Source organism: Lethenteron reissneri, chromosome 8 (genome assembly GCF_015708825.2).
Source record: "Lethenteron reissneri isolate LAM-NWPU_2019-01 chromosome 8, ASM1570882v1, whole genome shotgun sequence".
In the NCBI taxonomy this organism is placed as follows: Eukaryota; Metazoa; Chordata; class Hyperoartia; order Petromyzontiformes; family Petromyzontidae; genus Lethenteron; species Lethenteron reissneri.
In genome coordinates, this window is record NC_083786.1 from 7,682,681 (window position 1) to 7,708,896 (window position 26,216).

Here is a 26,216-nt window from a genome sequence, read left to right on the forward strand (position 1 = left end):
AACACAATAGTGAACGAAAGTTACATTTGTGTTGGATCATCATTAGACTTACAGTGCCCTCTCCCGTTAGTGATGGACAGAGAAAATGCATAAATGCTTTCGACCCTAGTTGGAAAGCGTAAAAAGTAAGAATAATGTTCGATATTCTGATCAAATTTGGAAAGCACATTCGTAGGCGGGGAATTGATTTAAAGTACGTTTATTGATTTGACATCGATATGTTACGCTCACTGATGCTGTTGATGAATTGGGGAAAAAAGTGAATTGTGAAGACTATGACCTGAGAATCTAAACAGTCATCATCATCAATCACGATCTATCCACTGCTGGATGAACACCTGCCAGTCTCGCGATGCGAAAATGCGTCCAGCTCCTGCGCACGAGCTGATCTCATCTCTATACTCTTAGGTTTTTTCGGTAAAGTCACGTAGGTAAAAAATTAAATAAAAATTAATAAAAGTAAAATAAAAAATCACGACGTTTCGGAGGCAACACAAGCCTCCGAAACGTCGTGATTTTCTTTTATTTTGCTGTATCAAGTACTTGATACAGCAATCGTGCTGTGACACAAGCCTCCGAAACGTCGTGATTCTTTTTTTATTTTGCTGTATCAAATACTTGATACAGCAATCGTGCTGTGACGGTTCCACCTGAGGACGGAGGCTTGTGTTGCCTCCGAAACGTCGTGATTTTTTATTTTACTTTTATTAATTTTAATTTTATTTTTTACCTACGTGAACTTACCGAAAAAACCTAAGAGTGAATCCTTGCAGTCACAAAAGCTTCAAATCCTGATATCATCGCTCCATCTCCGCGACGGGAGGGACTCTCTGGCGTGTTTCTTCATTTGGCTGTCAGTCTCCACCACCGGCCCTCATCCCCTTGAGCGATGTGTCCTTCCCAAGCCGCCGTGTTTTTCTTAACAGTCCATAACGTTTTCAACTTGCGTTATCATCTCTTAATCCACGTTTTCCTGCTCCTGTCCCGCTTCCTGTTACCGTTTTAATATGGCCATTGAACAAAGAAAAATACAACAGTAGTTGAACGGTGTTCAATGAAATACGAAGAGGCACATGCTTGGTATTAAACTCGTAGACACCAAGAGGAACGCGTCAAACCTCGAATGCTCACATTATTAACAAGTTATATGATTACTGTGAAGATACAACTCTGGTATCTGCCAGTAGGGGGTGCCTTTCTGCCTTTGAGCAGGGCACAGCGAGCAGCAGCTTGTACTCCCTGACCGATACGGCACAGAGACGAGCACCAGCCAATAAATTATGGACAATTTGCCTATAAAACTGTGTACTTTAAACACAAATATGAAGAGTTAGCTTGATTTAAAGTATGCCATACAGAGAGTGCCGTGGGACCTTATAAAAAATGTTTATGTGCTCTGTACATTAAATCAGGGCTGAGCACATAAAATAGAGGTACAGAAAGATGGTTATATGGGAATCGATAGATGACCTTCGTTGGTAACCTGGTACACTTAGTCTGCAGAAGTGATTAGATGGGCAACCATCCAGGCACAACAGGTTGTTTATAGGCTGTGGCGGACTCATGTGTGGACAAACGAGAGCAGTGCAGCAGAATGCATTCTCCAACCCACACTGAATGGCGCGTGGAGAGTACGGTCACGTGACACCCACTACCACGCACGGCCGACATGGGGAGGCCCTCATCCAGCAGTGGATTGGCGAAGGGTTGACTGTAAGATGTATGCGAGTTCAGAAGACCTTGTTTGGAAGAAGAAGAAAAAGAAACGGGTTTAAAGATGTAGAGGGCACAATAATGAAAGCTCTGCCGGTTGAGTTGAAACGAGGGAGGAAACGTCTGGACATGAAAAGGTGGAGCACAGACATCACGTGGGGATGGGAAATCAAAAAGGCGATTGAGCACCCCACCTCCACCCACACCTGCTCTCAGGCAAGGAATCTTGATTGATGATTTTTTGCCCAAGTGCAAACAGATTGACGTCGCGTGCGCTGGTGCGATCCGTTTCGTTCATGGACACCCCACTTAAGCGATGGTTAGAAATTACACGATGTTAGATTGTGATTGAAGTGCTGTCAAGCAATGTGGCACGCTGTGTGTGCAAAAACTTATTCTACACAATCCTTCACAGTTTTTTTGCTCGTTTTTTTGTAATTGAGCCCACGTCCCAAAAATCTGCAGTCCGGTATGGATAGTTTTCCTTTGCAGTGATTCACACCTACATTTTTATTGGAATTGATGTTGTGTGTGTGCGCGAGCCACAGGTCTGAATCTCCATGCGTCGCTCTGTGCATATGGAATTAACGCTTTCACAATATTGTCACCTGTTGAGCTGAATGTAGTTTAGGGGCATTACAAATCGGCTTCGTGTCTGAATGGATGAGCTTGTGTGTGTCTTTATAAAAAAAAAACTCAATACATTTGTCAAATAACACTTGTGGCTTTTAAATGAAAAAATATAACGGTGACGTTTCGGGCAATGTACCATCTTCACGGCAGGTAAGTAAACAAAGGGTCATGGCCCAAAACGTCGCCTATTGTACATTATTCCTTGTAAGGTCTCGGTGGTTGTTGACAAATGTGAGTTTTATTGTTCGTTGAGCTTGTGCACCATTGCCAATGCAGTGCTCACCAAATAATTAGTTTGAACTCTCTATATATGTGTGTGTTACGTGTGTGTCCCATTAACTTATCCATTTGATTTTTCCCATTGCAGTTGCCTACAAGGGAGAGCTGTACATCTTTGGAGGCTACAACGCCCTGGTGGACAGGCACTTCGATGACCTGTGGAAATTCAGTCCAGGTGAGATGTACACCTGCAACACAGCAAAGTAAAACTATGAACTTTATTATTCCAGGTAAGGTTTACTGAACTATATAGCTCTCTTTCAGAAGCGACCTGACTATCACAAATGATAGCCCAAACGATGTGTCTCATCACCTGGACATTTATAGCAGCCACATGCCCTAAATGCACGTTGATTCTAACTTTGGAGGGAAAAACTGGAGGACCCATAAAAAAATCCAAGTGACCACGGGGAGAACTTGCAAACTCCAAATATACAGGTGTCAGGGTCGCGATAAAACCCATGACCTCCTGCATAGCAGGCGATGTAGTTAACATCTTGCCCTGTACTTGTATGCTCCCTCGCCTGTGCTTTCCCCGTCCTTTCACCAAGCCGCACTGGCCAGCGTGGCGAAGTATGGTCAAATGACCCCCACAACTTGTGTGGGGCTTGAGCAGGCCCTCCCTCATCCAGCAGTCGATTGACAAACGGGGTGTACGTAAGGTGTACATGAGGTGTAGAATAACCTCGGTGGACTCTTCGTGAGTTCAATGATTTGTATCCCCCCCCCCCGTGCTGGCGATTCGATGAATTATTTGCAATTCATAAAAGTAATTTAACAAAAAATACTTTTGTGTTGATTGATGGTGCATAAATTGTGTACCGTTGATTATTGAATGTGCAATTCAATGCATGAATTGTGTGAGCTTAAGAAGCAAAAAGCATTGAATCAATGGTATCATTATTCCACCACGAGTTATTTAAAATTTAATTTTTTTCATTAATCCCAGCTGCTGTTAAATTATATTAAAACTGTACAGTAGCCGGAGGTCTATATTGTTGCACAGCGATGTTGGGTTTAAGAAATTATAAGCAGAACTCCATTCTGTAATTACACACAGACAAGAATGTTTTAGGTCGTCAATCTCGCCTAATATACAGGAATTCTAGATTTGAAGCTTTCGTGACTCCAAGGATTCATATTCTTAGGTTTTTTCGGTAAAGTTTTTACCTACGTGACTTTACCGAAAAAACCTAAGAATATATATACAGGAGGTTGTGGGTTCGATCCCGACCCTTGAACGCCTGCATATTTGGAGTTGGAGATTGCATGTTCTTCCCGTGGTTACATGGATTTTTCTGCGGTTCCTCCGGTTTTTCCCTCCACTTTTAATTTCGACGTCCTTTCAGCATTTTCGGCTGTAATACATTTCCATGTGATAAGCCACTTTGTTGGGCTATCATTTCTTGCCGGTTGGCTTCTGAAAAAGAGCTATGTAGCTCAGTTACCTGGTAAAATAAAAAATATTTAATGGTTTAAAGTTTTTGGCTTTCCAGGCCAATATTATCCAGCAGTTCTTGTATTGGTCCTCAGTGGTTGACCACATTGGCGTTGGTGTGTAATAGTTAACAATTTTGCAAACATTTCAACCAACGTTTCTGTTTTCGTCGTGCGTTTTGGCTACTCTAGTAGCTGGAGACAGAGAAAGGGGGATTGCGTGTACGTGCGTGCGTGTCTAGGAAACCGCTGTAGCCATGGCGATAGCTCTCTTGTAACTATGGAGATTAAAAAGGTAAAGTGCCTGGAAGTTCCTCTTTCATTAATTGGCTCGTACATGTTTGAATTTACGACTGAATTAATTTCACAGAAGCGGAGTGCCAATTAATTGACGTCTCTCATTAAAAAAACAAAGCGATGTGACGTTTGCTTGCATTTTAATTTGATTTTATGTAAAACGCTAGTTTCAGGCGATTATTAAGAACTGCAGATTGGCGGCTTGATACGTCGGATTTTTTTATCATATTTCCGGAGATACCTGGTGAAAGAACCTTGTAATCGGGGCACAAGTGGGCACGCAATGTGTTTCAAATGCGTACGACGCAGAGTTGCCATCATCCATCGGTGTTTCCTCAATAATTTATCAGCCGTGCTCAGTCCACCGCTGGATGATTGTGTCACTCCCCGAGCCATCGGCGTCTCTCGCGGCCCTGTGATGTAGCAACCCATCTGGCAGCTGCACACGTGACCAATCTCACCGCTCCCCAGAGGTCGCAACCGGGTACCCGATACCCGTACCCTATCCGATACCCGGCCGGGTACGGGTAGCCGTTTGCGACCCTGGTGTGGCCGGGTACGGGTACGGGTAGGCCGTGAGTCACTGGTGAGTAACCGTTTGTCACTCATTTCGGGTAGGGTACGGGTAGGGGTAGGGAACGGGTACCCGTACCCGGCCGGGTACGGGTACCCATTTGCGACCCTGGTGCGGCCGGGTATGGGTACGGGTAAAGAATCAAAACCCGTTTGCGACCTCTGCCGCTCCCATCTCCGCTGTACGGACTCGCTCTCGGGTCCTGTTCCCACCTTTGGTCTGCCATTCGTACGTCAGGGGCGCCGCAGTAGCGAGATGTGAACTACCTCGCCTGGTATATAGGAGGTCGTGAGTTCGATCATGACCCTGACCCATGTTATATATTTGGGATTTGCGTGTCTCTCTCTCCCCGTGGTCGTGTGGACTTTTCTCCAGGTCCTCCGGTTTTAGACATTTAGAAAAACGCGTTTAGAGCATTTGGCTGCTATAAATTCCCACATGATGATAAGCCACTTCGTTCAGATGTCATTTGTAATCGCCAGGTCGCTTCTGAAAAAGAGCTACGTAGCTGGTAAAATAAAAATTAATTTAGTTTCAGCTAGGGTCTCGACCTCCGACCATCACCATCCCTTGTAGCATTCTTGTCCTGCCCAAGCCCACGTTACTTTTAACGTTTGTGTGTAGCCAAGAGAGAGATCCGGCAGTGAGTCGTCGCGCTGCGAAGGTTGCGCGTTGATGTCGCGCGCAACATTGAAATGTTTTTTTCTCTCTCATGAAACCGTAATCTTGCAGCGACCCCCTTGTTCGTCTTCTCGCATCGTTCATACGTTAGTCATAACGGGGAGAAAAATAGACTCGCGTCCGCAACACAAGACCACGCGCCGTTATAACACGTACTTCATCATCGCGCCGCTGGTTTCACAAAGGCCGCATGCGTCCGCTACTCACGTGCTAATGTGCGACAGAAAGCGCGTGACGTCAGCGGGTGTGGGCGGTTGCTCATTCGTTTTCCTTTTTGTGTTTTTTCAGTTTCTCCCCCCCCCCGCACCCTGCTCTGTAACTCCCCGGAAGGACAGCGTCGCATCATTTCCGTATATGGCACCGTTGACGTTTCAAAAGGGAACGGAGCGTCACGGCTTGAGGCAGCTCTCCAGTTATTTATAAGCTCCTCTTTTGTACGAATTCAATTGGGAGGATTTTTTTTATTTGAGTGCTTTCGTACAAACACGGTGGTTTCTATACACGTGACAGGAACTGTGTAATATTCTACGGAGCATTACGCATTGTACGTGACTAATTGTGCCAGACGTTTGCTTTGGTTAGCGTGTGAAGATGTAACACCTTTGACCAAATCGCCCGGATTGGCGTCAGATCTCGGAAGCTAAGCAGGATTGATTGCGGGTACTCATTCGATGGGTGATCGAATGAGTACCCGCATTGCAAGAACTGGAGCATAGTCATTTGTAGGCTGTGGGGCTACATGGTGAACAGAGCAGCAACATCTATTGTTGTACTGTATTTCAATGCTCCCCATGTCTATGCTTCCCTTTTCCACCGAACCACACTGACCAGTGCGGTGAAGTATGGTCAAACAACACCCAAGACCTACATGGGGGAGTACATCGTTATCCATTTAGCAGAGTTTCATTGTGTGTGAAAAACACACGGTCACGCATCATTTTTTTTATATGGTGTGTGTCTATGATGCGTATCTGGAAATATTATGAATCCACACTTTCCTGCGACTGATAAGCATTGCAATGCTGCAACAAAGACGTCCTGTGTGAACGCTGTGCAAAGCCCGAGATTGAAATGCTGCATTTTACGATGGGGTTGCAGGCATTTTGTCGCCAAAACAATTGCTGCAGATGTTGTAATCTGTCCAAACCTCACTTGGGCATCATTGAAACCGTGCAAAGGCCAAGCAAAACCCTTTGTCATCAATCAAGTTATCTCCATTCACACGGCGAGGAGCGGGAGTGAAATATTTTAAAAGGGTTAAGTCATAGCTTGAGATAGAATGTCGCATTTGCATGTCTGTCGAGGGTTCAAGGCAAACTTGACAGTGAAATCCTCGGGGGGGCGGGGGGGTTGGAATGCAAATTCAATGTAACATTATTATTGTACCATCTTAGGTGCAAATAATCCCTATCATGTGCTGGGAGCTTCGTAATTTCCTGAAGAAGCTCCCGGAACACGTTAGAATATCACGCCGACCAAACACGCGATACGGCCAAAATAACAAATGACGACATGTGCAGTGGACACCTAAGATCTATCTGCCCATGGATCGTGATGATGATGAATGTATTCATCCAGCAGAGCCTCGATGATTCAGAAGATTCTGTTTGTCAGGGGCTGCCCTGCATCAAATGTTTTGGGGCAATTCCATTCTTGAGAATCTCCTTGCATGCGGCGCAAAACGTCGGACAAGATTCCGAAGGGTGGCGAGCTGTTAATTACCTCGCCTGGTGTACAGGTGGCTGTGGGTTCGACCCCAACCCTAACTCCTGCATATTTCGAGTTTGCGTGTTCTTCCCGTGGTCGCGTGGATTTTTTCTACGGTTCCTCCAGTTTTTCTAAACGTGCGTTTAGAGTATTTGGCTGCTATTAATTTCCACGTGATAAGCCACCTCGTTGAGCCGTCATTTCTGATAGCCAGGTCGCGTCTGAAAAGACCTATATAGCTCAGTGGGCCTTACCTGATAAAGTAAAAATTGTATAGTTTAAAAAATAGAACAACACGCGGTAACGGGCGGAAAATGCAGCGCTGGAGTTTTTTTTTCGCGCAAATCTTCACGTGATCCACAAAGCCGTTGCCTTTTCCAAAAGCGCGAGCTTAGAGACGTGCGCCACCACGTCCGCATCTGTTGACACCAAGCCCCGGGCTCCCGTCCCGAGCCACGAGGTTGAGCTCCCCCGGCTCTGTGGCTATGGGCGTCTATTCGGTAACCGCGGTGGCGAGGTGTTAATTACCTCGCCTGGTACAGAGGAGGGTGTGCGTCGACCCCAACTCTGACACCTCTTTTTTCGGAGTTTCCTTGTTCTCCCCTGTGGTCGTGTGGATGTTTCTCCAGGCCATCCCGTTTTTGCCTCCATGTTTAGAATCGGCACGCGTTTTAGAGTATTTGGCTGCTAAAAAAATTCGCATGATGATAAGCCACTTCGTTGAGCTATCATTTGCGATAGCCAGGTTACTTTTGAAAGAGCTTCATAGCTCAGTGGGCCTTACCTGGTAAAATAAAAATAGTTTCGTGCTAACCACTGTTTTCCATCTGCTTTTCAGAAACGATGACCTGGCAGCGGATGGAGGTGCGTGAGAAGGGCCCCTGCCCGCGCAGACGCCAGTGCTGCTGCCTGATCGGAGACCAGGCCATTCTGTTTGGCGGAACAAGGTCAGCGGAACGGAGAAAAATAACTCCCCCCCCCCCCCCTCCTCCCCACAGCAGCACCCCCAATTAAACTGCGGTGTTAAGAGCAAAGTCGCTGCTAAGTAAGCCAGCTTTTTAAATGTGTCGCTGAATAGAAACAGCTTTCCCGGGTTCATCCGGAACTTTGTAAATTTTTTCCAATCCCTATCACGTGCTGGGCTTAACTTTTAAATGTTATAATTTGGTACTGGTAATAGGTAGAGGCGCAGCAGCACTGCAATGTCTTGCTCACACATGTGATGACACAGGCGTCTCCACTAGAGGGAGCTCTAAAGAGCCCCCCTCTTCAGAGGGTATCACATCCTCATCTTGCACGCTGGCCAGATGCCTTTGAAGACGTTCGCTACTCGATTTGCAATTCAATTCACAGTTGCTAGAACTTATATCGAGTGTTTTTATATAAGGCCTTTGCTTTCTCTCTGTTGTCGAGATATCCTCACGTGACAGTCAGACGCTGGGTTACTGCCCTGTGCGATCCACCTCCTAATTGCACGGACGGCTATGTATGGTGCGAAAGAAGTCTAAACGTACATACATTGTACATTCATTTGGCAGTACGCAAGCCCCCACGGGGTTTATTTGATGTCTTGCAAGGGAGAGCCGGTCAATAATCGTTACATAGTAAAACAGTAACCTTGCGAAAAAAAATTCACATCTTTTTATTATTTGCTTTTTTTGCGTGGTGAAATAAGAAACATGAAGACGTTGCCTTTTATTTGCAAAAAGAACATTGTCACTGTTGGACATGTTGCCAGGGAGGGTCCACGAGAGGTGAGCATTACATCACGCCTCTTCCCGGCGTAGGCAACGTGCGTGTGTGGGTTTTTTTCTTTCAAAATAGTCCTGACATTCAAGCCTCTCTACTCGATATTCTGCAGACATCAAACACTGGTGCTCACAACAAAGCTGGTCAGCTTTTGGCCAAAATAAACCTCTAAAAAGATGAAGGCTTACTCGAGAGACACGTTTCCAAAATAAGAGTCGCACACGTGCGGTACGAACGTCGTCGTGGTGCTCTCCGCGCTGCACTCGATGTTTCCGGTTGTTTGTACGTTCTTAAAGGTCGATTGTGAAATATTTATTGCATATTCAATGTTGCTCACTGTATGATTCATTGCACAGTACCACCACTGATAACCATCAACAGGAAAATCATTCACTTCAAAGGAACGCTCTCAACAGCGGTTAGATTTTTTTTCGTGCGTTCACCGATGAAAGATTAATGGTTTTAAAACGTGTTGTGATCCGTAATATCTGACCCACTTCTACTGGACATGTGTGGAAAATAGCTTCATAGCTGATCGGATTTCTCCAGTATTTAAAAAAGATTCTGATTCTGAATAACTAAATAGCACACAAATAATAATGCGATTGCTTTGTCAAAGCAAGAATTGTGTTTGGGGCTACAATCTATTACAATTGTGCTGTCGGCAATCGCCCTGCGGGGTTGATTCCATATCTGCTTCCGTTCATAACCCTGCAGCGAGCACTGCACCCAACCACTACATACTGTGGCAGGGAATGTCATGTGAATGATTACGTCACAGAACTGTTACTGAAATCACTTCAAAAGGCCTTTTTATCCACACCAGGGGGCATATGATTTATATTCGCCGACAAGCAGTGTTTGTCACATATAGCCAACTTTAATGCGCTGGGTGTTTGTGTAATTTCCAGGTCACCTACCCAGAGAGACTGGGTTGATGTTAAGCCCTGACTGTAATGCATGGTCACCCGTTTAGCGAAACAACATTGATTGCATGTAAATAATGTTTTAATTGCGATAACTTTAAATGTATCTAAAATGAAACGCGCATTGGTAATGATTCATTGATAATTACGCAAGTTGAGAAAAAAATTGTCCGTGGCATGCAATAAAATATTTAAGCGGACAAATTAAATGTTTTTTTAGTCAACCAGTCGGCACCATGGGCTTCTTCTGGAAGCGCCATAGTTTCAACAGCATTGCTTGAGTACAAGCAAACGGTGCACCGGTTTCGACAACAGTGTCTCATCAGCAGAGTCGGGCTCGCTTGGATTCCCTGCTTGTAAACTGCCGGACGTTATCGGAAAGGAACCTTCCTTTAAGAGACATGGCTTCTAGATCAGCCTCCGGAGCCACATGCGGCTCTGTAAGGACTGCTCCGTGACAGTTATTGAATCAACGGCCACCGTCTCGTATTCACCACGTGTCCATTGGCGGTTCTTGAAATATAGATATTTTTTCTTATCGAATTGGAACAAAAATGACTCCTTGTTATTTCGGTTGCCGGAGCCGCCTCTTCTCGATGGGCGCAACACAACACAGCATAATCATTAGCGTCTATGTACAACAGCTGTTTAATCATTTGGGTAGGGGGGAGGTGTGGGGGGGGGGTTCAACACGCGCGCTGCACATTTCCCCGCGCGCGCTACACTTTTCTCCACGCGTTGCTGCATATCGAAGCGAGAACCTTAACCTGCGGCGGTGAAAAGCGAGCCTCGCCGTTTCCTGTGTGCGTAACCCACCCCCCCACCACCACCCCGCCACCTCGTTCTGGCTCGTTAGCAGCGCACGCGCCGGTGTTTTGCTCGGCTCGCTCAGGACGCGGTGGTAGTGGTGGTGGTGGGGGGGAGGCGGTAACCGCTGCTGGGCAACCTCAGTCAAAACACTGTCACTTGTTGCGTTTTCCTTTTTCCTGTTTGGCCAGCACTTAACCCTCTCCTGGCTGGCTGGCTGTCTGTCTGTCACCACGCGCACACCGCCTGCTCCCGCCCTCTTACGTTGTCGTGTCGTATCTGTGCCTCGTTCTCCTTGGGGATGAGTCGGCGAGGAATAGATATAAAAAGGGCACCACGGTGGCGAGATGTTAGATACCTCGCCTGGTATACAAGAGGTCGTGGCTCCGACCCGGATGCCTGCTCTATATTTGGAGTTTATGTAGGTCTCTCCCCGCGTGGACTTTTTCTCCGGTTCCTCCGGTTTTTCTCTCCACATTTAGAATCAACGTGCGTTTTAGAGTATTTGGCTGCTATAAATTTCCACAAGAGGAGCCACTTCGTTGTGCTATAATTTGTGATAGCCATGTCGCTTCTGAAAAAGAGCTACATAGCTCAGTGGGCCTTACCTGGTAAAAGAAAAATAGATTTAGTTTTTTATTAGTTTAGATAGATGGTGCTGCTTCTCCTCAAATGTTTTTTTAAGCTGATTAGCGTCAAGAGCAGATCGTTGCTTCCTGTAGCGTGCGGAAAAATTCATTTCTTTTTATTCCGGCACGTGATTGAAAGAGATTTGACGACTTTACGCGATTGTGCATTGATTGCAATTAGATTGGATAATCAATTTCATTGTCTCGTTTTTGCCGCTGTATCGTTTCGCACTCTGTTGGTCATTTTCTCCCGTAGGTTTTCGTTTGTTCAGTCTGCCTTTTAATTAATATGCAAATATACTTTTTGAATAAATCTTAATAACTGATTTCTACACGCACAATTCCATGCGTGTTTCCTGAGCTTAAAGGTTCGTTTTAACCCACGAATCTCTGCATTGCAGATTGCCCACCTTCTATAAAAGCAACATGTATTGTTTTACAAATGAAATTTTTTTTTATTAATTCATCACCAAAATGTCTTCCTGACGATTCATTGTGAGCAGCCGAATGAATGTCAGCGTCACTTACAATTGGGAGCATCTTATTCAGTAATGATCTGTGAGCATTGCGACTCTAGAAAAACCAGAAAGTATGAACTTCTTTTGCACCGTTCATAGCCCACCGTGCTAATTGGAGGTGCGGGGGGGGGGGACAACAAACTAAACACAAAAAGCAGTTCTAAAGAAGTGAGTTTTCAATCTATATTTAAAAGTGAATAGCTCTGGTGGCTTCCTCATCGAGGTTGGCAGTGAAGTTGAATCTCTTGATCTCCTCGGCCTCGTGTCTCCACGCCCGGAAGTTTGCCACTGCTCACGACAGGACCCCTTTCCTCGGACAGGAAACAGCTGATTGAGGGCTCACGGTTTGGCCTCTCAGGTTGAACAAAAAAAAGAAAACAATCCCCCTCGTGCTTTTTCTCCAAAAACATCGTGGGGCCGTTAATTCGCTAGATTAGCTCCTCTCTCTCACTTCCCCTTCCTCCAATGACCCCATTTGGATCTCTCCTCCTTTCTCTATCCCCGTGTATGCCCCCCCTTCCCTCCGTGTAATCTCCTCGCACTTGGTTTGAGCGAGACGATTGTTTTTATTCCTTCTTCCTTCACTGTGCGCGTGTTTTTTGGAGGCTTTGCCCTGTTTAAGTTTCGTTTTTGGCTGATTGGAAGGTTGCAGCGCTGCCACGGCTGCTTTGCGCTGCCTAATAATGCGGAGGCGTTCACGACGTCAATATCAGCTTTAATAACAATGAGTTAAACTGCCTGAGGTTTTCAGCGCCTCAAGTTAAATAAATAACGCCAACTTTGTTAATTCGTCACTAAATATGCCAATAAAGGATACCAATAGATTCCTGGAAGAGAAATATAGGTGTAAGAAAATGTAGTAATTTGAGATCACGATTATATATACTCTGATTTGAAGCTTTCGTGACTGCAGGAATCCATACTCTTTGGTTCTTTCTGTAAAGTCACGTAGATAGTGATCTGTTATTTTCTACCTACGTGACTTTACCGAAAGAACCAAAGAGTATGGATTCCTGCAGTCACGAAAGCTTCAAATGAACACGATTATATATTTAAGAATTGATTATCCTTTTGGCAAATTTTAAATTACAACAGCCACTGGTGGCTGCAGTGGTTATGTGAAGCCATCGTGTCCATGTTTTTACATTCATTTGTCACTCCACTGTTGGATGAAGAGCTCCCCACATGTTTTTGTTCCTGGGGGGTGGTTTGACCATACTTCTCCATGGGGGTTAGTGTGGGTTGGTGCCCTGCACCAGTTCAGATTTCACTCGACACTGAAGTTAGCCATGGCTGGAAATCAAACTCACATGGCCAGGTTCATAGCACGGCACCACTCCACCCAAAAAAGAATATGCAGTAAAACCTTGGATTGCGAGCATAATTCGTTCTGGAAACGTGTTTGTAATCCAAAGCACTCGTATATCAGTTGTGATCACGTGACGCTCGGCAGACAAAGCGTGTACACGTACTACTCGAATTGCAAGACCTCGCTCGTTTATCAAATTAATAATTATTTAAAAAAATTGCTCGTCTTGCAAAACACTCGCAGACCAAGTTACTTGCAATCCAAGGTTTTACTGTATACAAACCTAAAAAAAGTCGATTCTTATTTTTGCACTAACTATTCAATACATGAGCTTTATAATCATTTTTAATCCACGAGTCAAAGTATTATTATGCATCGTAAAAGCGTTTTGTATGCGTATCGTATAGTTTGTAAAACAGGAATTACATGTTAATTGAAGGCCCTCACTCGATCCTTGTATTAAGTAAATAAGTAATACAAGCTCGAGATGGGAAGAGTGTACATTTTCTTACCTTTGTCATCTCATTAAGCCTCCCTATATGTGCCCAAAGATGTTCTCCAGAGCCCAGATTGAAAATGAGAGTCACTTTAACTTTGCAAAAATATCACATTACCCCCATATTTGTTACATGTGCGGCCGCTTTGTCAATCCGCTGGTGGATGAGAGCCTCTCCCCACCCCGCGCGGGTCATGCGAGTGATTTGACAATGCGTAACCGTGCTAATTAGTGTGGGTTTGTAAAGGCAGGGAGCATAGAAGTGAAGTATAACGGTGGATGTTTTTTTTCTGCACTGCCTTCTGCTGCCCACAATGTAGTTGAGTTATTTAAACAGTCCGATTAATTAATCTGTTAAAATACATAATTTTGTGATACAGCTGCATTGCCAATGGTGCATGTCAAAGCCAATCACCAACAGCACAACCTCAACACTTGTCTCGTTCAGGCATTGTTATTGACAAATGTGGGTACCGCAGTGGTGAGATGTTAACTCCCTCGCCTGGTATGCAGGAGGTCGTGGGTTCGATCCCGACCCTGATGCCTGTATCATTGGAGTTTGTACCTTCTCCCCGTAATCGCCGTGGATTTATCTCCGGGCACTCAGGTTTTTTTTCCCTCCACATTTAGAAACGTGGCATTTTCACATAATAAGGCTACTTGGTTGAGCTATCATTTGTGGCCAAGTCTCTTCTGCAAAAAAAGCTATACAGCTCAGTGGGAATTACCTGGTAAAATAAAAAATAGTTTAGTTTAATTCTTATGTTCATGGATAGTCACCTTGTCACAGCAAGGAGGTAAACTTTTTAATGCGCTGCTGCGGTTTGGTTATTTAATTCGCAACGACAAAAAACCAGCGCAAGACATTTGTGTTCCACCAGCGACGCAAATGATGTCATCTATCGAGCGACTTCTTTGTGCCAAGGCACCACGTGAAGCCAATTAAATGCGACTGCTGTCAATCAGTAGGCTTGCTGCCCCCCCCCCCCCCCATTGCATACTTGCACAGAGGCTACCGGTTGGTAGATTTCAAGCACAGAAGTTGCTTTATCACTTGCAACAGTTGTCTGGCACGAGATAAGCATGCAGAAGAAATGCCCAGCTGGAATAGGCCTCCAGTCTTAATTAAGGAGAAAAGGCCAACTGCCTGTGATAAGCCCAACTATTTCCCTAATGCCATTTCTTCATTACCAGCAGGGAGTGGGATTATGTACATTATCTTCCCTCTTTCTACTCGCTTCTAAGTTCACCGAGGGAGCACTGGCGTCTCCCATGCATATCCTTGTCTCTTGTTGACGTCTCTGGTTGTTTTATTTCTACTAAAATATCTCAGAATTACCGTTGCACGATGTGCTGATTTTTGCTCGCGCTCTGCGGAATTTCATTCAAAGATCCCAATGTTGCCTTGTATGGAAAGTGGGAAATTAACAGAACCAGGGCAATGGCCAGAACGGAGGGGTAAAAAGGCCAGTTTAAGGAATTGTTGTCAAAGACGTACTTGGAGTTGGTAACCCTCTCCGTGTGCCTGCCGTAGCAGTGCTGGCACAAGGACGGGCTGTGAAAGGTTTCGGTGAATTAATGTCGGCTATTACTGTGGACTTGGGTGGGCGGAATCGGTGTCACATCGGTTAGCACACTGCACTGTGAAGTTCTATTCCTGACCGAGGCTAACTTCGGGTGGCAAGTTGGTTGAGAGAGGGCACCTTTCCTTCACCAACCTGACCTCCAACCGGTGTGGTGAAGTATCGTCAAACAACCCATATGAAAGTAGCACGGTGTAGGGGGAAATCCCTTTGTCCAAATCTCGATTGAAAACTAATTTCTTTAAAACTGATTTTCGTGTTTAGTTTGTCATCCTTCCTCCGCAACTCCAATTAGCACGGTTGGCTACATACGGTGCAAAAGAAGTTCAACATACATCCATCTTTTGCGGCCAACATAGGCCATGTAGTCTTATAATTCTAGACTTGGGAGTGGCCGGCTTCGTGAGTGAATGAGTGAGTGCTTGTTAGGCTGTCAGATGTGTGTGGCAGGAGTCGTGTGTTGGAAAGGTATGGGGGCAGGGGGGGGGGCTGGTATGGTCGATGCTACAGAGGATGAGGAGCAGAGTGAGATGTGATAAGCTGGCTTGTGGCGGCCGCCCGCCCACAATGCTCCCTGGTGTTGCAGCCTTGTAAACAGTAGCTCTGAGCAGCTGGTGGCTCGTTGTCTGGACTCCACCCTCACCCCCCATACACCCAATGTAGAAACTTGGTGGTGTGGTGGGGGGGGGGGGTGATGGCGGTGGGAGGGGGGTGTCTTAATGATGCCTGCTTAATGTTGCGTAGCAAATCAAGCTCTCGTCTTTCCTCCACCGTCGTTTAATTTAACTGGGGTTTATTAAGAGAATGTGTTACTCACTGAAATACCTTGTCACTCGAGGTATGTGGTGTTTTTTTAAGTTTAAGATCATTCCACTTTCCTTTAGTGATCAAATCAGTCATCGATATGTTAGAAAAGTAATAAAAATAAATGCAACAATATAGCCACCGTTGGATGAAGGCCTTCCCAAGCCATCGCCATCTCGCATGATCCCGCCATGTGACAATCCCACGATGTAACAATCCCATCCGGCCCCCACGTGCGGTAGCGTGTTTGTCACGTGTTGCAGAGGTTCGCGGTTCAAATCCAGGCGGCTGGCCTGATTTTAATCCTGCGTGGTGTAACAGCTGTAATAATGTGGCCTTTAAAGATTCCGTGACGTAATTCGCAAGAGTCAGCCGTTGCGTGCCGGCAAAATTTGGCAAATTCGAAAGTTAGCAGCAAATTACTCAATTGGGCTTGTACATGGCAACCATCACCACATACTGGCAGCAGACTAATGTGCCAGGTCACTGTTGGAAACGAGACTGGTCCTGGTCTCTTGGTTAAACAAAATCAACTAAACCACACAGCTTTTCAGATTTTGTTCCCTTCGCCTCATCAATTTCCATACGCCACTCGGGTACTATACACGCGTTGAGAATAAATCTTAAGTAAATATCTGTCGTAGGGACACAACAGGGAGAATGTGTCGGTATAACGCGAGTCGGTTTTGACAACCGTCCATCATTTCTGCTGCCCTTTTACAGTCACTACGATCGGCAAAAAAAAAAAATCCGATTCTTAAACAATCTGAGCCGCGCCTCGCCTCTCCCGTTCCATTCCAAACGTCTCCGCACTTCAGTTTCTCCGCCACCACCGCCGCCACTCTCGGGGAAGACCCCGGGGGGCCGATGACACGGTAAAGCTAAGCAGGCCCTCGTCCCGCCCTCGCAGACGCAGACACGCCGGCACGGCGCAGACGCGCGCAGAAACACGCGCGGGAGAGATAGCGGCTCTCCCCGAGAGCCTGAGCGAGCGGGCATGAAAGAGCAACGGTGACTGACACAAAGGCACCCGCGCACGCTCTCCGAGATGGAGACGGCTGATAGGACCCGCGCAGATCACAGGCAGCGGCGCTGGCGCGTGCGGGGCCGGCTTCACCCAGCGTCGTCTCGCCTTGCGGCGATCTGGATTGCGATCGCCCTGGCCACGGCCGCCGGTGTCTGTCGGTTCGGAGCCGTTGTCTCCCTCGCTCGTGCACTCGGGGGTTGGTGGTCTTGATAAGGCGGCTTCAAATGGCCCCTGCCATAGGAATATGGACAATACACCGGCAGCTGGCTGGGCTTGCCGGCGGATTTCCCGTACAAGAAAACATCTTTGCGCGGTGGAAAGCTTCTAACATTTGTACTCTTGAAACGCGGCGAAATATGCATCCCCCCGCCCCCGTACACCGACGTTGAACGTCTCAAGGTGCTGTAAATACATTGGGTGTAATTTACCACGATAAAATCCTTGCTTGTAAAACTTGCCCTTTTTTGGGGGGGGGGGGGGGGTGATGCGGGTCGAAACACGTGTAGGCAGGAAGGCAGGCTCCCCCCTGCCCTCCCATTCCTGGAAAGATGATCCCCTTCCTGGTGTTTACACATAGCTGCTGTTTCCGCCGTTGTTTTATTTTATTTTATTCTTTTATTTGTTTTATTTTCCCCCTTTTTTTTTTACACGCTTCCCTCGCACCAGATTTACAGCCGAGAGATTGAAAGGGGTTGCGGGGTGGGCAAGGGGCAGGCGTAGAGAGAGGGAGTTCGCGGGGGTCCCGAGGTCACCCGCCAGGCTAAGAGGGGTCACGGCAAGATGGTTTTTGTTGTAGGAAAATTCGTCGGGGCGTTAAGTGCGGGGCTGATTGACAGGGAGCAGTCGTTTGTGTGGTTTGCAGTCGGATTTCGCAAAAAAACATTTTACATTTTGCAAATATAATCTCGGCAAAGATGCTTATGTGATAAAAACTGCCTATTCATATCAGACATAGACCAGAGTACAGATTTCAGATCGTGAATTAAATTTCCCACGCGTACAAATACATAAACTTTACGATGACGATGGTGGCGGTGGTTGTGCTGTGGCTGCTGATAATAATGATGGTGGTGGTGCAGTTGGTGGCAATAACAATGAATACAATGACGGTGATGACGGCAGTGGTTGTGTCGTACCGTGGATGATGAGAATGATTGAGTTAGTGGTAGTGATTTGGATATGGCGATGATGGCAGCATATGGGTGTTGGTGCACTTTGTAAAAAATTTAAAAACATAACGATGATGTTGTTTTTTTTAATGTTTTTCGCAGTCCCTGTCCAGAGCAAGGCATGGGGGATGAGTTCAACTTGATGGATCACTCGGACCTCTACATCCTCGACTTTGGTACGTAGTGAATCTCCGTGCAACATTGGTGCATGATCTCGATAGTTGCTAACATGGTGCTTCGTGCGTACCAGAAACATCCATCGATAATAAACATTCTCGGGGAAATAAATGATGATGATAATAATTGCAACTTGTAACGCGTTCGCACACAGAGAGAGAGAGAGAACGACTCGGAGGCGCGAGGATTCAGAGGAGCGGGGAAGGCAGCAGCCAGGCGTCGAGCCAGTGCCAAATTCCCCCACCCCAAGCGCTCATCATCATCACCATGTCCCTCGGGGCATAGCAGTCCCCACGAGCCACTACCAGGCAATCCTGTCCTGCCCTAGCCGCCACTCTGAATGCACGCCAAGGCCGTGGTGTCGAAGATCGGCCCTCGGGCCGTCGACGATCGCGCGCAGGGCTCTGGCGCGATCCGTCGATGCGTCCGCCCGGGCGACGTGTCCGCAGAGCGGCTTAAAGTCTTCTGGCTCTGATCGTTTCGTGCACTGCCGGGCATCCCGTGCGAAGGGCGAACCTCAACATTTGTGATGTGTACACTGAAGCTCTGGGGGAGCTTTGCCGAGCCTCGACGCTTTTGTGTCAAGGGGTGTCCTGCATTGGGACGGTTGGCCAATTTCCGCTAACGAGTGGTTTGGTGTGTGGGAGGAAACGATCGAGGGGAAGGTGTATTTATAAAGGGGCTCTATTGTACACATGCGACGTGTATACCCTCTTAGGGCGAAGATCCAACAAACCTGCTCATTATACAGCTGCGAGTGAACTGCTATCAGTGCGCCAAATACACTTTCACTCCCCGTTTCCGCTGACGTTTGAGATGGCCTCGGAAAGCCGCCGCCGTGAGAGTAAAAACGTGCGTCCGCCTCGACCGCGCGTGATCTGGCCGGTGCGTCTTGAGCGTTGGCAAGACTCGAGTGTGCTTACTTATTCGGAAACGTTCACCAGAAACAACGGGACATCCGTACCGTACCGTTGGATGCAGCGGTGTACTGGAGACTGAAAACATAAGCACCGTCCGTATATTGTCTAGAGCAGGGGTCTGCAACCTGTGGCTCCGAAGTCGCATGCAGCTCATTAACGACTCCTTTTGTGACGTTATTTATTAAGAACCACCGTCCCGTATTCACCACGTCCATTGCGGTTCTTGAAATATTGGGGGTTTTACCCAAGTCGAAAACACAATGGCTCTTCGTCTTGGTTCTTTCGATAAAGTCACGTAGAAGGGAAGTAATAAAATAATAAATTATGTTTTATTTTTATTATTTTATTACTTCCCTTCTACGTGACTTTACCGAAAGAACCAAGAAGATGAATCCCTGCAGTCACGAAAGCTTTAAATCGAAAAGAAAAACAATGGCTCTTGTTGTTGTGGATGCCGACCCCTGGTATAGAGCATGACGTTAAAGGTAAAGGCGCAGCCCTGCAATGGCCTGCTCACGACCCTGCTAGCGAAAAGGGGTCTTCATCTGTAGAGGGCTCCCCGGAGGGTGTTTGACCTACTCACTGACAATGTCTCAGTAGAAATAGGAGCTACCCACACTTTGCCCCCATCGCACGCGATCTGTCGATTGACTAACTGCGGCGGTGTGTCGTACGATGTTTATTCGTTGTATCCTATCACACACTTCGTTGAGCTATCATTTGTGGCGAGATCGCTTCTAAAAAAGAAGCTTTAATAGCTCGGTGGGCTTTACCTGGTAAGATAAAAAAAATCTTTTTTCAAATTTGTATATTATTTTTTAAGTGCTTTGTTTACCTTTCCTATATATGCCACTCCTATCGTGTTGTATTGTTGTTGTAACATTCTGACCCCGTGCCCCTACTGGACATCGGTGAAAAAGAGCTTCATAGCTCATCGGATTTCCACAAGTATAAATAAATATTCTAATTTTGGTAAATGCCATCACTAAACTCAGGAATGACAAATTAATATTCACTATTACTATGCCTGGTTTTAATTATGAAAAGATAATCTGTTCATCATCTGAACTAAATGCACACAAATGATCAAAACCTAATTGCCCAGAAAGGTCTGCTGCATTGATAACGCTTGAAGAGAGCATTAAAATACAAATCTCAAGAGGAGTCGGGTTATTGGCGAAGCATTCGCCAAGGCAAATCAAGACGAGGGTGCCACGGTGGCGAGGTGTTAACTACCTCCCCTGGTCGTGGGTTCTATCCCGACCTGTATATTCGTTGGTTCTTTCGGTAAAGTCACATGGATAGAAAATAATAAAAGAATGATAATAATACATATATTTTCTTAAAATTATGGTCGACAAAACGTCGTGAGTTTTTGGTTTCTATTAATTTTTATTTTATTATTTTCTACCTACGTGACTTTACCGTTTGAACCAAAGAATATGAATTCCTGCAGTCACGAAAGTTTTAAGCCAAAACCTGACCTGTATATTTGTAGTTTGTATGCTCTCTCTCTCTCCCCGTGGTCATGTGGATTTTTCTCCGGGTCCTCCGGCGTGTCCCTGTTCATTTACAAACAACGTGCGTTCATATTATTTGGCTGCGATAAATTTCCACGTGATAAGCCACTTTGTTGAGCTATCATTTGTGGCCAGGTAGCTTCTGAAAATGAGCGCTATATCTCAGTGGGCCTTACCTGGTGAAATAAACAAAATTTTGGTTTATAGTTTTAGTTTAAAAAATTAGTAGATCTTATCTCCTATCGTTTAGTTTAATATTTTAAATCGCAGCTACGTTAGAACTCCAAATTGCGTTGAAGAAACATCCAATTCTAACTGTTGTGTGTAGATGTGTAGACTACTGCCTTCTCTTGTGGATCATAACCGTTGTGTTTGTGCGTTTTATCTTTCAGCACCAAGTTTGAAAACCCTTTGCACACTGGCGGTCGTGCAGTATAAGTTGGATCTGTCCAACCTCCCTCATGACATCCGGTAAACTATTGCAGGGACATTTTTTATCGTCTTAAATGTACAAAAAAATCGCAGCAGGCGGCAATGTTGCAATGTCTAATCTCAATTTTCACATGCGTCTTAAGGCACAATTTCATTTATTTTCCCTCAATATCGATGGCACAACCTCAATGCAGCATTGTTCACCGTTAGTGCTCGGTCGGTATCTCCGAGTCTCTTTAACCCCTTTCCCCGTTGCGAGACGTCTCTGCAAGCTGCAGGGCGAGGGTCCCCTTCGCCGGATCTCGGAACGCGCTATCGGCTCGGCATACATTTTACTCGCAGCGGTGTAGGAGCAGCGCCGTTGTTCTTAAAAACGTTGTTACTCACCGCAGAGAAGCGTAGCGACACGACCGCCGCCACTCTACGAAAGCCGGGGGGGGGTGGGATTTCAGATGTTTGTCGTGCGGCAACTCTAGAAAGTCGTCCACTGACTGAACTCGCTCGCCAACATCGACGTGAACATACAGACGTGTCGCTGATCAACTCCCCGCCTTTATCTGAACCAATAACAATAATCCCCGTTATCATCATCATCAGAGTTGGTATACAGGTGCAATTGCGCATCGTTGGATTTGCACAGCTTGCGTATATTTCAACGTTCGTTATCTCGGCTGTAATCTGACGCCCGCCCCCACCGCCCGCCCGCCCGCGCCAAAATTCTCTGCCGGAGAGAGAAAACCGGCGAGAGAGGCGCGTGGCTCCGAGATGCCGTTACGCATCTCCTCCACGCATCCCCCTCGCCTCCTTCGCTCCGTTACGTTGTCACCACCCCGGGTGTTGTCTCAGCTGCAGGTTCGCCAAGTGAAATGCGCTCCCCCCCCCCACCCTTTCTCAGAGAGGTCTATTAACTCCGTGCTCGTCTAAAAAACAATAAGCTCCGATGATCGGATTTTGTTTTCGGATGGAGGTGCGTTTGTGTCAACAGCCCATTCTCTCGTCTCCCCCCCCCCCCCCCCGCATCTCGCTGGTCCTTTCTCTTTTGTTTTGCCTTCCACCGCCTCCTTAATGCCATAAGACGGAGAGATCAGACGCGGACAACCCGCATTCGATTTGTTTTACTCACTTGTGTAATCTGTTGAGGCTTTTGCCGACGCGTGACGGTGTTGTTTGTTTATTGCCCATTGCCGTCTGTTGCCACATGCGGTTCAATCCCCCCGACTTGAAGTATTTGCCGCGAGATGCATGGCGCCTGATCTGGAGAGGCGGCGGCGGCGGCAGCAGTGGCTTGGGTAGGCCCTCATCCAGCAGTTGATTGACCATGGTTGTGTATGTATGTTGACATTCTTGCACACGGTACGTCGCCAATCGTGCTAATCGAAGGTGCGAGGAAGTTGGAGGTGCGTGGGAATCCGAGGTGCGGGGGTGATGATGATGATGATGTGTCACATGGTGGTGGAGCGGTGGCACAGTGAGGGTTAAAACTTTGCTATGAACCAGCTGAGCCGAGTTCGATTCCCTGCCACGGTTTGCATCGGTGGCGAGTGATATCTGAATCGGTCACGGGCTGCTCCCATCTTCGCTAACCCCGCTATCATTCTTTGCTTTCTTATCCAAGTGTGGTACGTGACGACATACCCTCCGTGTCAATTTAAAACATGTTTCTCATTTACGAAGTGTTGGCAAATCTGCAACATCCAGCCCAAGGTACCCGTGTGTATAAGATAAGAACTGCGTAGCAGAAGATCTACTTATTTTTAAACTGAAACTATAAACACATTTTTTTTTTGTATTTGACCAGGTAAAGCCCGCTGAGTTTGTAGCTCTTTTTTCAGAAGCGATCTGGGTATCACAAATTATAGCTCAACGAAGTGGCTTATGTGGGGATTTATAGCAGCCAAATACTCTTAAACCCATGTCGATTCTAAATGTGGAGGGAAAGCCGGCGGATCCGGAGAAAAAACCAGACTACCACGGGGAGAAAAACATGCAAACTCCAAATATACAGGCGTCATGGGTCTGGATCGAACCCACGATCTCCTTTATATCAGGCGAGGTAGTTAACAACCCGCCACCACAGCGACCCTCTTAACCAAGTGGCACATGACGACGCACCCTCAGTAACTTTAAAACCTCTTTCTCATTTACATAGTGTTGGGCAATCTGCGACATACAGCCAAGGTAACCCTGTCTATAAGATAAGAACTGTGAAGGAGATAAGATCTACTTGTTTAAAAAAACTATAAACTAAACTATTTTTTTGACCAGGTAAGGCCCACTGAGCAATAAAGATATTTTTCAGAAGCTAATGGCCACAAAATAATAGCACAACGAAGTGGCTTATCACGTGGAAATGTATAGCAGCTAAATCGTATAAACCCATGTTTCTAAATGTGGAGGGAAAAACCTAAAACCCAAGAAGAACCCACGCTACCACAGAGAGAGAGAGACATGCAAACTCAAAATATACAGGCGTCAAGGGTCGGGATCGAAGCTGCGACCTCCTGTATACCAGGCGAGGCAGCTAACATTTCGCCACCGTGTCGCCCGTCTTTAACGCGCATCGGTCATTTGAGTGGAGCACAAGCAAAGCCACTTAACAATCGCTCGGGTGCCCAAATCGTGTTCCTGGAACCCCGGAGCGAACTCGCCGCCACGCCAACTTGGCACCCTCGCCGCCCCGAAGGACAGAACACAGCCCCCCCAAATTGCCTTGGCCACGTGCGCCAAGGGGGCTTGGGTTTCCAGTGCAGATATTGCAGGCACGCGCCGCCGGCGGCGGGCACAGCAGCAGCAGCAGCGGTGCCTTTTAGTGCCGCTTCCGAGCATTGTTAAGCATTTATGGCTCGGTTGAAGGTAACAGGATAGCCCCATTTGAAGTGGTGATGGTAAAAAAGAGGGTACACGCAGACACGCGCACATACACCCCCCACATAGCCTGACACAGATTGTTGAGACAAGTGCTGTTAGCGAGTGCTTATGAAGGCCGTCACGGCGCACGAGTGGGTGGTATGGCCAGCACGACGCACGCCTGGCAGCCTTTGTCTCTCTAGCATTGATGCTTACAAAGCCCACTGGCTACTTATTTAAGGCGTAATTGACCTAGGCGAGATCCAGTTCAGAGATTGCGCCACTGATGTCCGCTTTGGCTGGGAATTAAACTTGGGCTGCCTGGTTCATAGTGTAGTGGGCTAATCGCTATGCTACTGCTCAAGACAAAGATCCCCCCGTATAGCCTTTACCAGGCTGTTGGGGCGAGTGCTGTTTGTGAGTAACACCTTTGAAGGCCGACATGGGACACATGTATGTTGAACTTCTTTCGCACCGTACGTAGCCAACCGTGCTAATTGGAGGTGCGGGAGAAGGACAGCAAACTTAACACAAAAAGCAGTTCTAACGAAATTTGTTTTCAACCTAGATTTAAAAGTGCATAGCTCCAGTGTCTTCCTAATATCGCAGAAGCGCATCTGAACTACCCGCAATAGGCGGTAGTGTGGCCCGCACCACGCTCGCCTGCCTGTGCCTCTCCCAGCGCTTCACTTTACTGAATGAACCCAGGCGAGATTCAAGACCGCTTCGGAAAATCTGTGCGCCGTACCTGGTAAAATAAAATAGCTTAGTTTCGTTTTAATCGCCACTGATGTTAGCTGTGGCCAGGAATCAAAACTTGAGCAGCCAGATTTGCAGTGCAGTGCCCTAACCACTACGCTACCACCCCACAGCCCCTCCCCCCGCCTCTCGCACACAAGCAAATACATGGCGGCGCATGGGCACGCACCGTGCACCATTCCCCAGAAAGGCAGAGGAGAACCCTTCGATGAAATTGATGAATGGAGAAGCGGAAAAAAAGGTCTCGTGCGGTGTCGGCGTAGACAAACAACCGCCGCTAATCCCCGAAGCAGCGAAGCAGCAGCGGCGCACACGCGTCTCTCAGTGTGGGATGTGTCGGGGGTTAAAGGGGGCCACCGGCCCCTGCTAGGATGACAGGACTCCACTGGAGCCGAGAAGGGGGGGGGGGGGTCCTTATCAGCGGCCAGCATACGGGCCAGATGGTTCTCTCGTTATCAGCCACCAACACCCGACCCCTCCCTCCCTCGCTCGCTTGCTCCCTGCCTTCCCCACACCCCTTCTCCTTCTTATTCACTACTGCCTGCAAGAGCAGCTTAAGTAAACACGGATTCCCGCATGCTCTCGCTAGGTGCCCCGTGCTGTGTGGGTGGTTCTTTTTCGTTTTCCCCAGAACGGCTGCCCCTCCGTATTGTACGCACGCACGCCTCCTACGGGGGACCCACCACTCGACACCGGCGGCGGTGTTGATGATGTAACCCGCGCGGTGTGCCGGCTTAATTGGCGGAGGTGGTGGTGTATTTTTTTTAAGAATGACTTTCGGCAAACGTTGTGTGCGTGTGTGTGTCTGCTTGGGGGAGCGGTGTAGTGAAATGGTTAGCGTGCCAGCGCTACGAACCTCTGACCCTGAGTTTGATTCCTGGGCCACAGCTGATATGAGTTGGTGAGTGATTTCGGAACCCCCATTTCTGACACGGCACAGGGGGAGGCCCTTCATCCAGCAGTGGATTGACAAGCTGTGCCCCGGGGGGGGGGGGGGGGGGGGGGGGGGGCAGTAGCATCGTGGTTGGTTTATCGCTGTGCGAACCCTACAACCCAAGTTCGATTCCCAGCCAGGGCCAACGCGATTGGTGAATATTTTAACTGGCCGTGGGCTTTTCCCCTAGGTTAACTTGGCCTTAAACATCGACTTAGGTTCGGTGTGTAATCGTCGTCCCCGTTGAGACGAATGCAACAGTGCGTGGTGCTGGCCTGGCCACACCAGT

The 26,216-nt window shown here is 47.1% G+C and overlaps 1 protein-coding gene across 4 annotated transcripts in view; it reads left to right on the forward strand.

Annotated features, from left to right (window-relative positions):
- Positions 1–26,216, forward strand: part of KLHDC3 (kelch domain containing 3) — a 43,975-nt gene that overhangs the window by 15,762 nt on the left and 1,997 nt on the right. For 3 of the 4 annotated variants that reach the window (XM_061581689.1, XM_061581698.1, XM_061581706.1), the window contains exons 8-11: positions 2,714–2,800; positions 8,160–8,268; positions 18,441–18,514; positions 21,348–21,426. In XM_061581689.1, the coding sequence (XP_061437673.1) occupies positions 2,714–2,800; positions 8,160–8,268; positions 18,441–18,514; positions 21,348–21,426 (349 nt within the window). Of the gene's footprint in view, positions 1–2,713; positions 2,801–8,159; positions 8,269–18,440; positions 18,515–21,347; positions 21,427–22,612; positions 25,990–26,216 lie in introns of those variants that run through there. The other variant, XM_061581714.1, reaches the window with a different exon arrangement.